Here is a 15593-nt window from a genome sequence, read left to right as displayed (position 1 = left end):
GCTGTATGTCACGGAGCTGCTGTCAGCGCTGTATGTCACGGAGCTGCTGTCAGCGCTGTATGTCACGGAGCTGCTGTCAGCGCTGTATGTCACGGTGCTGCTGTCAGCGCTGTATGTCACGGAGCTGCTGTCAGCGCTGTATGTCACGGAGCTGCTGTCAGTGCTGTATGTCACGGAGCTGCTGTCAGCGCTGTATGTCACGGAGCTGCTGTCAGCGCTGTATGTCACGGAGCTGCTGTCAGCGCTGTATGTCACGGTGCTGCTGTCAGCGCTGTATGTCACGGAGCTGCTGTCAGCGCTGTATGTCACGGAGCTGCTGTCAGTGCTGTATGTCACGGAGCTGCTGTCAGCGCTGTATGTCACGGAGCTGCTGTCAGCGCTGTATGTCACGGAGCTGCTGTCAGCGCTGTATGTCACGGTGCTGCTGTCAGCGCTGTATGTCACGGAGCTGCTGTCAGCGCTGTATGTCACGGAGCTGCTGTCAGCGCTGTATGTCACGGAGCTGCTGTCAGCGCTGTATGTCACGGAGCTGCTGTCAGCGCTGTATGTCACGGAGCTGCTGTCAGCGCTGTATGTCACGGTGCTGATGTCAGTGCTCTGTATTACGGTGCTGCTGTCAGTGCTCTGTATCTCCTGCACCCTCTTGTTTGCCTACCCTGGTCCCTGACCTTCCCTCTCCTCCATTGCCTTCATTAGCTCCATAGTCCTGAATTGTCAGAACAATTTCCCAAATAAAAAAAAAATGCTTGTAGTTATCGATCCCAAATTCACCTCATACATGTATTATGCTATTGTCCAGGTGGTGGGACTACGTGCTACCCCCTAATAATTACCCCGTGGCCGCAAATTCGACCTAAAGGTTTGCGAAATTCGCCTCCCATTGAAGTCAATGGAGCCCGCGGCGAACGGTCGTTTTCGCGAACGTTTGTGCCCGTTCGCGTTTCGCGTTCGCGAAACGTCCCGTCGGAAGTTCGTCCATCACTAGTCTTGTCCCCCTCTTCGGTTCTTCTGCCGGGCCACCGCGCCTTCTTGTAGCTCTTTTGCAGGCGGTGGCCCGGTCTTCTGTCGCCGCTGCCTTCCGTTCTTCTGTCGCCGCCTTCGGTTCTTCTGCCGGGCCACCGCGCCTTCTTGTAGCTCTTTTACAGGCGGTGGCCCGGTCTTCTGTCGCCGCTGTCGCTGTCGCCGTCGCCGCCTTCCGTTCTTCTTCTTCTTCTTCTTGTTCTTCTTCTTCTTCCCCAGGAGATGTTGACACGTCGCTCTCTCCGGCCGGAATGCCAGAGCCGCGCTGTGCGGTCACTTATATAGTGACAATGGGGCGGTGTCACATGGTATATGTCACATGGGTTGGTCACATGGGTTGATGTCACATGGGGACTATGACATCGTAAGGGGGCGGGGTCACCATGTGACCAACCCATGTGACATATACCATGTGACACCGCCCCATTGTCACTATATAAGTGACCGCACAGCGCGGCTCTGGCATTCCGGCCGGAGAGAGCGACGTGTCAACATCTCCTGGGGAAGAAGAAGAAGAACAAGAAGAAGAAGAAGAACGGAAGGCGCGACAGCGAAAGCGGCGACAGAAGACCGGGCCACCGCCTGTAAAAGATCTACAAGAAGGCGCGGTGGCCCGGCAGAAGAACCGAAGGCGGCGACAGAAGAACGGAAGGCAGCGGCGACAGAAGACCGGGCCACCGCCTGCAAAAGAGCTACAAGAAGGCGCGGTGGCCCGGCAGAAGAACCGAAGAGGGGGACAAGACCCCCGAAGTCGGGAGAAGAGGCCGGCGGCGGGGAGGAAGAAAGCCGGGCTCCTCCGCTAGTAAAAGAGCTACACGAAGATAGCGGAGGAGTCTGGCGAGAAGACCCCCGAAGACGGAAGACCCCCGGAGCTGTGCAATAAAATATTTTTTCTCTGTGTTGTGTTTTTTTTTGTACTTTATTTCACAGGTGAATGGGTAGGGGTACATTGTACCCCATACTCATTCACATAGGGTGGGGGGCCGGTATCCGGGGGCCCCCTTCTTAAAGGGGGCTCCCGGATTCCGATAAGCCCCCCGCCCGCAGACCCCGACAACCAACGGCCAGGGTTGTCGGGAAGAGGCCCTTGTCCTCATCAACATGGGGACAAGGTGCTTTGGGGTGGGGGGGCCGCGCGGCCCCCCCTTCCCCAAGGCACCCCCCCATGTTGAGGGCACGCGGCCTGGTACGGCTCAGGAGGGGGGGCGCGCTCGCTCGCCCCCCTTTCCTGGCCGGCCGGGTAGCGTGCTCGGACAAGGGTCTGTTGTGGACTTTGGGGGAACCCCCACGCCGATTTTTTTCGGCGTTGGGGTTCCCCTTTAAGCCCATTCCAGGCGGCGGAGCCCGCAACGTCTCCGTCGCGGGCCCCACCTACCTTCACACGTGCTCGAAATGAGCAGACTTTCCTCCGAGCGGGAACAGTTTGCTCATTTCGAAAGTAGCCTACACACGGGCGGACTGTTCGCTCAAACACAGTTTCAGCGGACAGTTTTTCGGAATTTCCGAAAGACTTTGTCCGTCAAACTGTCCGCTGAAACTGTCCGCTGAAAGCCCACACACGAGCGGACTGTCCGCCCAAACACTGTTCAGCGGACAAGGTTGGGTGAACAGTCCGCCCGTGTGTACGCGGCCTTACTCTTTCTCTCTCCCCCCCCACTCTGTCTCTCATTCTTTCTCTCTTTTATTCTCTCTCTCTCTCTTTTCCTCACACACACTTTCTTTCACTTTCTCTTTCATTCTCTCTCTTTTTCTTTCTCTTTCCTTTCTTTCTTTCTCTCTCTTTCTCCCCCCACCCTCTCTCTCTCATTCTTTCTCTCTTTTATTCTTTCTCTCTTTCATTCTTTCTTTGTCTCTCTCTCATTATTCCTCTTTCTTTCTTTCTTTCTTTCGTTCTTTTCTCTCTCTCTCTATTCCTCACATACACACTTTCTTTCACTCTCTCTTTCATTCTTTCTCTTTCTTTCTCTCTCTCTCTCCTTTCTTTCTTCCTCTCTCTTTCTTTCTTTCTCTCTCTTTCTCCCCCACCCTCTCTCATTATTTCTCTTTCATTCTCTCTCTCTCTCTCTCTCTGTCTCTCTCTCTTTCATTATCCCTCTTTTTTTCTTTTCTTTCTTTCTTTATTTTCTTTCACTTTCTTTCTTTCTTTTTCTTTCTTTCTTTCTCTCTCTCTCTCTCTCTCTTCCTCACACACACACACTTTCTTTCACTCTCTCTTTCTCTTTCTTTCTCTCTCTCTCTCTCCCCTTCTTTCTTTCTTCCCCTCTCTCTTTCTCCCCCCACCCTCTCTCTCTCATTCTTTCTCTCTTTCATTCTTTCTCTCTCTCTCTCATTCTTTCGCTCTGTTTCTCTCTTTCATTCTTGCTCTATCTCTTGCTCATTATAACTCTCTTTCTTTCTTTTTCTTTCTCTCTCTCGCTCTCTTTCCCTCACACACACTTTCTCTCTCTCTTTCTTTCATTCCTTCTCTCTTTCATTCATCCATTCTTTCTTTCTCGCTCTCTTTCCCTCACACGCACACTTTCTTCCTCTCTCTCTCTCTCTTTCACCCCCCATCTCTTTCTTTCTCTCTCTTTCTTTCTTTCTTTCTTTCTTTCTTTCTTTCTTTCTTTCTCTCTCTCAAAACATGGTATGGCGGCACCTTTTTTGTATATTTTACACACACAGGGTAACCCATTGAAACAAAGGGGCTGCCATTAAAATGCAGAAGAACGCACAGGAGCCTGGTGTGCAAATTGCATGCAAAATAATGTGTTTTCCCACACTACACAAAAGTTGGACTGTTGCAACACAGTGGGATTGATGTACTGAAAGCAAATCCACTGTGCACTAGAAATGCACTTGGAAGTGCAGTCACTGTAGATCTGAGGGGTAGATCTGAAATTAGGGGAAGCTCTGCTGATTTTATCATCCAATCATGTACAAGCAAAAATGCTGTTTTTTATTGTCCTTGCATGTCCCCCTCAGATCTACAGCGACCGCACTTCCAAGTGCACTTGCAGTACACAGTGGGTTTGCCTTTAGTAAATAACCCCCAGGGTTTTTTTTTAAATAGTGCCGGTACTTTTTTTGTGAATTTGATAAGTGTACAGCAGTTCTAAAATGCGATGCACAGGCACATGCAAAAAAAGCACATGTGCCTGGGCCCACAGCACACTTTTGTCTACGTGTTTCACCACATTGGGCTTCTTCGGGACATATTAAAGTGCTACAGTGCAACTACTGTATATGAAAAAATATAATCATAATTAGAAAAACTGGATACACAAAATACATATAAATCAGTCTATATAATGTTATGTAATGTCAGATTCACGTCACCTGCCAAGGCTCCCTGAAGTTGCACCCAGATAGAACCAGAACCGCATGCATTACAGGTGATAGCAGGGAGGTGACGGTGAGGCCCTATTCACTTGAATGAGTCACGTTTGGCGGGACTACTGCTTGCTGGATGTAACAAAGGGTATCATTTTTGCAGCCCCTGTGAAGAACGCAACATGTATCACGTGTAGCCAAGCCTTGCGATAATGCACGCGTTAATTTGTGCGTTCTCGCAATGCCCTGATGTAAATGGGCCCCCCGCGGTTTGCTCCGCCGCTATTTTCTGATAGGTTGTCCCAGGTCTGTCCGCTCTCATCTCTCTTCATCACATAATATCTTAATACTTCCCATTGGAGACGGCGTGCTTCCACCTCCCGTTTGGCGTAACAGCTGCACAGAGCGCGGCAGGCGTCCATGTCAGGCAACATACGGAGGGCATTTGCCTCATAACTGTACGCTATAAACAATAAACTGAAAACATATTTCCTGCTCCTTCTAATATGTAACATTCCCTCCGAGTCTGGCAATAAAGTCAACACCAATTTGTTCAGCTGTGCGGCCGGTTAACCCTTCGCCAGGCGGGCCGCGCCGATGTCCTCGCCCGCACCTGGCTTTTGTTTGCATCGTAATTAGGGGGATAAAAATAAAACGGCGCAGGTAGAGGGGAATTTCAGGGCGGATCCAGGTGGTCCCATTAAATACATGTTGCTAATTCTCTAATGCTGTGTACGCCATTGATGTAGGATGGGGGGGGGGGTCGTAATTGAGGTCAGATGTGCGAGCGATCGAGCCAGCGGCAGTCTGTTCACAATTACTGGTGAACTCTTGCACTAGTAAACAAGGGGCCGGCTTACTGCGGGGCAAGCACAGTGGCAGAGGGGGCATTCCTGGCATGTGTCAGGTTGGGACCCCCATGATGGGGATTTTTAGGGACATTTGAAAGCTTTCTTGGGGTCGACCATACTACAAATTATTCTCCTTAGTTTACATTTTTACCTTCAAAGCCAAACCGGCGTGAAGTAACATCATTGCACAGAGCAGAAGGAAGCAATGCAGAAATGTTTTTCATCTGTCATCCTCCGACCACCATTGCTGAGTAGTCAGAAGTGGAAAATTTTGAGTTTTGGTGGCTTTTGCAGCGAGCCGCTACTCCACAGGAGAAAGGAGCATAGAGAAGGAGGCGGGGGATCTGCGATAAATGTCACTTGATTTCATTTGTAAATTGCTGAATTGCCAAGTCTTTGTACCTCAATCTGCGGTGGTCGACAGGCGGCATAGGATGGTCAACAGGCGGCATAGGATGGTTGACAGGCAGCATAGGATGGTCGACAGGCGGCATAGGATGGTCGACAGGCGGCATAGGATGGTCGAAAGGCGCATAGGATGGTCGACAGGCAGCATAGGATGGACGACAGGCGGCATAGGATGGTCGACAGGCAGCATAGGATGGTCGACAGGCGGCATAGGATGGTCGACAGGCAGCACAGGATGGTCGACAGGCGGCATAGGATGGTCAACAGGCGGCATAGGATGGTCGACAGGTGGCATAGGATGGTCGACAGGCGGCATAGGATGGGTCGACAGGCAGCATAGGATGGTCGACAGCCGGAATAGGATGGTCGACAGGCGGCATAGGATGGTCGACAGGAGGCATAGGATGGTCGACAGGAGGCATAGAATGGTCGACAGGAGGCATAGGATGGTCGTCAGGAGGCATAGGATGGTCGACAGGCGGCATAGGATGGTCGACAGGCGGCTGGGAGGTGGTGATATGTCGCCTCCTCCAGGCTTGTTTTAACTGCCAAAAAGCACCACCGTGCTGCTGCATAGGGAAAGTTTTAAACTTCATGCATAGAATACATAAGAGTAAAAAACCTTGAGCCTTAATAGGCAGCAGACAGCAGTGTTTCCATGCAGAGGGCACACCTGCAGCAAAGTTTAGCTGGCATGTAGCGATACACATTGAAGTAAATTGGGAAGGGCCACAAACTCCTCGCAACGGCATGCAATGCACGCAGTTATGGCGCGTTTTTAGGCAAAAATAGGGTTAAATCAGGCAGTGAGGAGGCATTGCACCGGAAGTGCAAGGGATATTTAGAAGCACATCTAAATCTACCCTAAAGAGGGTGGTTCACAGGAGGTGAGGTGGGGGAGGCAGTAGCAAGCACCTATTTTTACCACCCCACGGCCGCCCATGTGAAGGAGCCACTTAAGGCACTATTCACACCTGAGCATTCCAGGAAGGCTCTGCTCACTTTCTTGGAATGCGTGAAAGACGTGACGAAATCGCACAGTGCCACTAATTCTTAAGTGGCTAGGAGACATGCATTTTGTCACATGATAAAACGCATGTCTGCTAGCCACATTTGGGGTGCCATTAGGAAAAACACACAGTAAAAAAAAATCAGCTCTGCACCAGAAAAGGATGCAAGAGTTTCTTTGGTGCATTTATGGTGCATATAGGGCAGCCCTATGCTTCCCTATGCTGCCCTAGGCCCAAGAGTTTTCATACATTAAACTAACATTAACCATTTATATGTGAGTTAGGGACCTTTGGTTGTAAGCTCCTTGAGGGTAGGGACTGATGTGAATGTACAATGTATATGTAAAGCACTGCGTAAATTGACGGCGCTATATAAGTACCTCTAATAAAATAAGATACATTTCCAGCCCAAGACAATTCTGGCACTCCTCTCCTACATGTAAATATCATCATTTTTTTGCTAGAAAATTACTCAGAACAAACATTATATATGGTTTTTTTTTTTTAGCAGAGACCCTAGGGAATAAAATGGCGGTCGTTGCATTTTTTTATATCACACTGTGTTTGCGCAGCAGTTTTTTTTCAAACTAAATTGGGGAAAAAATACACTTTAATGAATAAAAAAAACAAAAAAAAACACTAAAGTTAGCCCAATTTTTTTGTATAATGTGAAAGATGATGTTACGCCGAGTAAATAGATACCTAACATGTCACGCTTTAAAATTGCGCACACTCATGGAATGGCACCAAACTTTGGTAATTAAAAATCTCACACTAAGGCGCCTCTAAACGGCCAGTAAAACATTTGAGCGCTTTTGAAGAGCTTTTCATTAATTTCAATGGAGAGGGGCGTTTTTTCACCGCCCTGCGAGCCCACTGCCCCAGTGTGAATGCATTCATTGATTTGAATGGAAATAGGTTTTCGTGAGTTTTTTAGGTGCATTTTTGAAAGCGCCTCAGTGTGAAAGGGGTCTTACAGAGGAGGTCTTGCGCTAGAATTATTGCTCTCGCTCTAATGTTCCAGTGATACTTTAGCCCTTGTACACACGGTTGGAGATTCCGACAACCAAATCCATCGGATTTTGTCCGTCGGATCTTGTCCAACGGATTTTGTCCGAAACTGTTGTATACACACAGTCGGACGAAGTTGTCGGAAAATCCGATCGTTCAGAACGTGATGACGTTATTTCGTTACAACGGGACTACCATCAGCCTAGTAGCCAATAGCTTTGATGTAGGAATTTGATCTGAGCATGCGTGGCACTTTGTCCGATCGGAATTCTCTACACATGATCGGAGTATGTCCTATCAGAGCATTTTGTCGGAAAATATTTCCGGCAAGTTGGAAAATTTGGTCCATCGGATATTCAGATGGAAACAGTCCGATGCAGACCACACACAGTTGGAATATCCGACAAAACGCTCCGATCGGACACATTCCGTCGGAATCTCCGATCGTGTGTACAAGGGCTTACATGTGTGGATTGAATGCCGTTCACATATATGGGCGTGACCTACATATGCGTTCACTTCTGCATGCAGGTACGCAGGGTCCATTTACATTTTTTCTTTTTTAATTGTATTTTTTTTTATTGTATTTTTTTTTTGCACTTTCCCTTTAAAAAAAAAATGTGATCACTTTTATTCCTATTACAAGATATGTAAACATCCCTTGTAATAGAAATAGGGCAGGCCAGGTGGTCTTTTCAGAGAAATCTGGGATCTATAAGGTTATTTTCACACTGGGACATTGCAGGCGCTGGCAGTAAAGTGGCGTATGCGGCTGTTAGCAGGGCAGTTTTAACCCATGCTAGCGGCCGAAAAAGGGTTAAAACTGCCCGCAAAGCGCGGCTGCAGCAGGTTTGCAGCGCTGCCCCATTGTTTTCTATGGGAAGGGGCCCCATTGTTTTCTATGGGAAGGGGCCCCATTGTTTTTTCACTGGAGAGACAGCAGCGGCTGTTTCAGGGCACTTTGCAGGCACTATTTTTAGTGCTGTAGCACCTGCAAAGCCCCCCAGTGTGAAGGGGCCTAAGTCCCCACATCTCTCCTCTAGGCTGGAAAGCCTAAGCCCTTGTACATACGGTCGGAGAATCTGTCAGAATGAGTCTTATCGGACCGTGTCGTCAGATAATCCAACTGTGTGTGGTATGCATTGGACTGATTCCGTCCGAATCTCCGTCCGACCCAATTTTCCAACATGTTGGAAATATTTCCCGACCAACTGGGCCGGACGGACCTAATCCGATCATGTGTAGAGCATTTTTTATTGGACCAAGTGCCACGCATGCTCAGATCAAATTCCTACATCAAAGCTATTGGCTACTAGCCTGAATCTAGTCCCATCGTAACGAAATTACATCATCACGTTCTGAAAGATCGGATTTTTCGCCAACTTGGCCCGACCGTGTGTATGCAACAGTTTCGGACAAGATCCGACGGACAAAATCCGACGGATTTGGTTGGCAAAATCTCTGACCGTGTGTACGTGGGCTAAGATTTAAAAAAAAAAACAAATAATGATCTCAGGCTTTCCAGCTAAAAAAATGGCAGTGTTTACATCTGCCGGCGCCGGAAGTAATGTCATGATGTCGTTCCTGGCCTCCAAAGGTCATAGATATGGGTGGGGACCCATTCATTCTCCGCCTCGCCGATCGCACGGGCAAACCTCTAGAAGCTAAATAGCCGCTATGATTGTTTTTACATTACAGGGAAGCGCCTGCTAAAAAAATACAGATGCAGGCATCATTTATATTTAACCACTTAAAGTCCAGGACGTTATCTGATGTCCACCTAAGGAGAATTAATGAACCCAGTGAACACTTGATATATACAATTCTGAGCAACCTGGGTGACCATCTGTGAATGAGTCAGTTCAGATTTCCAGTCTTTGTCAGCCTTCCACTTTGAGCCCTGAAGAAGGGTGCGTTCCCCCGAAACATGTCAGCTTAAATCATGAAATTTAAAAAGAATAAATCTATATGGAAAAACTCTGCGGCCATCCTAAAGGAAACTTATGAAACTAAATTCTGACTTTTAAAGTCAGAATTCTGAAATTAGAGTGATGCACATGATTATCAACAGGAATGAGGTCAAAAACAGGCATCTCATCGCCTCCTAACCATCTGTCAATCACCTCTAAAAAGCGATCTGAACATATGGCTCAGGGATGTGTTTTTACCCCCCCCCCCCCACCCCACCATCTGCCCATCAGAAAGAGCACTTGGGTGTCCTTAGGCCTCCTTCACATTTATCAGATCAGACGGATACAATTTAACGTTCAACTGGACTCTGGACCAGACAAAACAAGAAGACCCTCAAGCCTTTTAGATATCTTTTTTTTTTTTTGGGTTGCTGAGTTTTTGTTTCCAGTTTTCATTGTGTCTTCCCAATTCTATTTTTGAAATGTTTACAAACTGTTCCCAACGTCTGCAAAGAAAAAGAAAAATCTCTGCGTACAATTATGTGCGTAATCCTCTTAGGAACGCCAATCTGGGCAGAGCCATCTACAAAGACGAGGCTACGGAGAGACTATGTGGGAAGGATGGGGGGTGTGGATAATGTATGTGGAAAGATTCGTCATTGGATGGAAGGTCTGGACATTGTCAGAAATATCAGGGGAAGACGTTGGATGTGGCAAGTTTCACCAGCGCTGCCAGCGAGCTTTTCGAAGTGTAAATCCCCCCCCCCCCCCCAGATAGAAGCCACGTGAGTCAACACCACTAACCCGGCCACCGGGGGTCACCCACCTGACTTTAATCCACTCTCTAAGGCCGCGTACACACGCGGGGACTGTTCGCTCAACTTTGTCCGTCAAACAGTTTCAGCGGACAGTCCGCTCAAAATTAGCATGGACGGACTTGCCCACACACGACGAACGAACAGTCCGCTGAAACCGTGCGCGATGACGTGAACGGCACGTACGACGGGACGAAAAATACGACGTCCTATACACTGCAATACAACTTTCGGCGTGTAAATCCTTTCTGAGCATGCGCGGAACTTAGTTTGACGAACAAGCCTACACACGAGGGGACTGTTCGCTGAAACAGAGTTTCAGCGGACAGTTTTTCGGAAATTCCGAAAAACTTTGTTCAGCAGACTGTTCGCTGAAACTGTCCGCTGAAAGCCCACACACGGGCGGACTGTCCGCCGAAACACTGTTCAGCGGACAAAGTTGAGCGAACAGTCCCCGCGTGTGTACGCGGCCTAAGTCTTTAGGTTTGATGACAATGACATCTAGTACTCGGGGCAACCAGCAAGCGTCCTCCACCAATGCCCACACATCTACCCCACCAATCAGAATTTAGCTCCTCCACAATTCCGTTAATCAGATCAACATTCAGCTTTTATCATTTTCTTTTCCTGGATAAACGTGGATCTCCTCAAACTACAGGAGTATAAAAGCAACCGGCTCTTACCGGCCCTTAGTGGCCCCGAGCCGGTCGGCAATAGACAACTTCATGGTGCCACATGCTAAGGAGGCAGGGCCGGTGCTACCACTAGGCAAACTAGGCAGCCGCCTAGGGCGCACTCCTGCCTAGGGGCGCCCGACCACTGGTTTTCCTCCGTGTCTGCAGGCTGCAGCTTGTAACTAACTCAGTCTCAGGCAGCTGCTTCGTCTGACCGGTAGTGTAATTAGAGGTGCAGCACTGGAGCCAGCGCTAGAGGAAGCAGAGCCGATGCTTCCGGTATAGCGCCACCTCCTGTCACACGAGCACGGCAAAGGGAGTGGAGTGAGGGGTGGAGCCAATGGGGGGCAGTAAAATTAGGTTTCGCCTAGGGTGTCAAAAATCCTTGCACCAGCCCTGTAAGGAGGAACTCCAGAAAGCAATTGTTGTCTTTTTCACGAGCAACCAGTAAAATACCCAGATACAGTGCCTTGAAAAAGTATTCATACCCCTTGAAATTTTCCACATTTTGTCATGTTACAACCAAAAACGTAAATGTATTTTATTGGGATTTTATGTGATAGACCAACACAAAGTGGCACATAATTGTGAAGTGGAAGGAAAATGATGTCATTTTTAGGCGGTTGCCTTTAGAGGCTTTTCTTTGAAGGCAAAAAAATGTGTTCAGACGCCGAAGTTACCGACGCCAAACGTGGCTACATGCGGCTAAACGCGGTACCGCCGTGTATCCAAACATATTGAAGACACACAGGAGTTCTCCTTTAAATGAAGAATATTAAAGTAATCATTTCATACATGACGGTGGTCCTGTGGAAGGTCCTCACCGGGATAATGAGACAGTGAAGGTGTGACAATGGAGGAGGCGATTGGCTCATTAACAGATAACGGTCTGCAGATCTGAAATCAGAGTAGGAGGGATGGAAGAGGAGTCTCTGTTTGGGTGGCCCAGGGAAGGATTCTCCTATAATTAAGCATCTCCTAAGCAGCTCTGGGGGCGCTCACGTTCCCACATCTCCCCCATATGATTCATTACACTGGCAGACCACCACTGATAACAGCCAGCCAAGGTGAGCTCACCGCCTGGAATCCCATCAATCCCTACAATAATATTCTACTATGTGCACAGATACCGAGAATTACACCCAACATACAGGACAAGAGAAGTGGTACTGTGTATAGTCCATACATACAGAATAAGAACAGATACTGAGAATTACACTCAGCATACAGGACAAGAGAAGTAGTACTGTGCAGAGTCCATACATACAGAATAAGAACAGATACTGAGAATTACACCCAGCATACAGGACAAGAGAAGTGGTACTGTGCAGAGTCCATACATACAGAATAAGAACAGATACTGAGAATTACACTCAGCATACAGGACAAGAGAAGTAGTACTGTGCAGAGTCCATACATACAGCATAAGAACAGATACTGAGAATTACACCCAGCATACAGGACAAGAGAAGTAGTACTGTGCAGAGTCCATACATACAGAATAAGAACAGATACTGAGAATTACACCCAACATACAGGATAAGAGAAGTGGTACTGTGTATAGTCCATACATACAGAATAAGAACAGATACTGAGAATTACACTCAGCATACAGGACAAGAGAAGTAGTACTGTGCAGAGTCCATACATACAGAATAAGAACAGATACTGAGAATTACACCCAGCATACAGGACAAGAGAAGTGGTACTGTGCAGAGTCCATACATACAGAATAAGAACAGATACTGAGAATTACACCCAGCATACAGGACAAGAGAAGTGGTACTGTGCAGAGTCCATACATACAGAATAAGAACAGATACTGAGAATTACACCCAACATACAGGACAAGAGAAGTAGTACTGTGTATAGTCCATACATACAGAATAAGAACAGATACTGATAATTACACTCAGCATACAGGACAAGAGAAGTGGTACTGTGCAGAGTCCATACATACAGAATAAGAACAGATACTGAGAATTACACATTTTTAATTCCCATGTATCCCAGGCTGTGGAGTGAACCCAAACCCCCCGGCCTAAGTGTCGTCCATCCCCACCACGCCCGCCCATCCGCCGAACGCCTGGGATTTTTTCTCAAGGCGCCCAAAGTGCAAAAACATTCCAGCTCCAGTCGGAGGCAGGACACCGGACCGGCCCGTCCCGCTAACATAATACTTTTCAGTGAGAGTAAAAACAAACTGAAGGCCGCCGGATTTGGCTGGGAACGTCCCGGCTCTGCCAAATCTCTTCCCTTCTCTCCTTTCTGTCTTTCTTCTAGAAAGTTATCTTTCTCGGTTGCATAAAATTCCCCCCAAAAAAAATAAATTGGCAGCTGGCAGCGCCGGGTCACGGCGGAGACAAATGTTCTGTTTTTAAAGTTAACAGGATCTGACTTTCCCAGAGTTGGGTCTGATGTCACGGGGCGCTCACGACGCCTACTCCTCCTGAAACCCGATCGTACACCTTGCCTTTCCACCACTATGAACCCCATTGGCAGGTGATTATTTGGCTTTCTCACATCACGCAGGAGAGTCGGGACGCTTGTTAAGCGCCAGCTGTTCATGGAAGAAAAAAAAAAAAAAAGCAGGACAGTTAAAAAATTCCATCTCGTCTCCGACAATTTAATGTCTGCGTTGGCACACCAGGGCTGGCCGCTGAGGCGGAGGTAAGTCTGCGACTGAGCGAGGCATCCAAAAATAACACCAGATTTGTTTCAGAAAAGGATTGGCCGGGCCAAACACGCTCTCAGTGCAATCTGCGGTCTGCGATTATTGTGTACAGAAGTCAGTCAGTGTCCGTCAGCGCCCAGAGCTGCGCGCGGCATCGGGGGATTTGGGCGCGGGCTTTACCGCAAGGCAATCTACTTCGATGGCAGCGTTTATTTTGGTGGCGAGATTGTTTAGCAGAAAAATTAAGTGGATCCGCAAAACAAAATAAAAAAATCTGCTGCGGTGTTGACTGAATCAAGTTGGTCGGCTTCCACGCCTTAATAACTAAGATGGGATTAAAAATAAATTTGCTTCTAATTATCAGCTAAAAGAAAAATAATATACCCTGTATATATATATATATATATATATATATATATATATATATATATATATATATATATATATATATATATATTATATATGTGTGTGTGCGTGTATATTATATATACACACACACACCCCATACATATATATTTATATATATATATATATTAGCTCTATATTTACTAAAAATACAAAAATTACCAAAAATAAACAATAAAAAAATTGTTTAGCAGGAAAATTAAGTGGATCCACAAAACAAAATAAAAAATTCACTGCGGTGTTGACTGAATCAAGTTGGTCGGCTACCACGCCTTGATAACTAAGATGGGATTAAAAATTAATTTGCTTCTAATAATAAGCTGAAAAAAAATAATGATACACCCTGTATATATATATATATATATATATATATATATATATATATATGTATGTGTGTATATATATATATATATATATATATGTATGTGTATATATATATATATATATATATATATATATATATATATATGTATAAATGTTTAGCCCTATATTTACTAAAAATACAAAAATTACAAAAAATAAACAATTAAACAATTATATATATATATTGTATATACAGTATGCAGTATGCAATATACAATATACAGTATGATACAGTATGTATAAATAAATGGCACATCTATTATTAAAAAAATAATAATAATATAAATAAATTAATATATTTATATCTATCTATCTATCTATTGACTCAAGACAAGATGGATTACAAATAAATGCTGCTATAAAAGAAAAAATTTAACAAAAAGTATTATGTATATATTATTATGAAAAAAAAAAAAAAAAATATATATATATATATATATATATATATATATATATATATATATATATATATATATATATATATATATATATATATATATATATATATATATATATATATATATATAAAATATACATATATATATATATATATATATATATATATATATATATATATATATATATATATATATATATTATTTTTTTTTTTTATAAAAGAAGCATTTATTTTGAATCCATCTTGAGTTACTATTCTGTATATACAATATATATAGAATTTTCTATATATATTGTCTAGAGTTTTTTTTGTATACTGTATGTGTGTGTATATAAAACATTTTTTATTATTATTACCTGTTGTCATTACATAATTTGAGGCCTCTTTATAAATCCGCTTTTGAGGTTAGAATGGCCCAACCAAACTGTTAGGATGTTATCAGTGACCCCCGTGACCCCTGAAAAAGATAAAACAAATTTCTTTAACACTTTGGTGACAATTAGCAAATTGCTCATCATTAGCACTGTGTGGATGGGATCCCAGAGCCAGTGCTGGAAATGAGGGCGATAATAATCCATCATTGGCCCCATCATTGTCAGCATGGGGGATGCACAAAGCCCACCACAAACTTAAAGTGGACCTAACAGGAGGAACAAAGATGTCATATATTGCAGCTTACTGCTCCTTAGATGCATTAGGTCATTGCATTTGTTTCCTTTTTTCCGTTTTTTTCCCCCCTAATT

The 15593-nt window shown here is 45.4% G+C and overlaps 1 protein-coding gene across 2 annotated transcripts in view; it reads left to right on the top strand.

Annotated features, from left to right (window-relative positions):
* Window positions 1-13263: 13263 nt before the first annotated feature.
* Window positions 13264-15593, top strand: part of LOC143928299 (uncharacterized) — a 39542-nt gene continuing 37212 nt past the window's right edge. Inside the window, exon 1 of one of the 2 annotated variants that reach the window (XR_013262395.1) lies at window positions 13264-13681. Coding sequence is in view for 1 of the 2 variants with exons in the window: in XM_077453106.1 (XP_077309232.1) it covers window positions 13578-13681 (104 nt within the window). In the remaining variant the exon portion in view is untranslated. The remainder of the gene's footprint in view (window positions 13682-15593) is intronic. The other variant, XM_077453106.1, reaches the window with a different exon arrangement.

The sequence above is a fragment of the Lithobates pipiens genome, unplaced genomic scaffold (genome assembly GCF_037356315.1).
Source record: "Lithobates pipiens isolate NorthernLeopardFrog02 unplaced genomic scaffold, aLitPip1_a1.2 Scaffold_10, whole genome shotgun sequence".
In the NCBI taxonomy this organism is placed as follows: Eukaryota; Metazoa; Chordata; class Amphibia; order Anura; family Ranidae; genus Lithobates; species Lithobates pipiens.
Note: the sequence above shows the minus strand (reverse complement) of the source record. Positions and strands in the feature narration are given on the sequence as shown.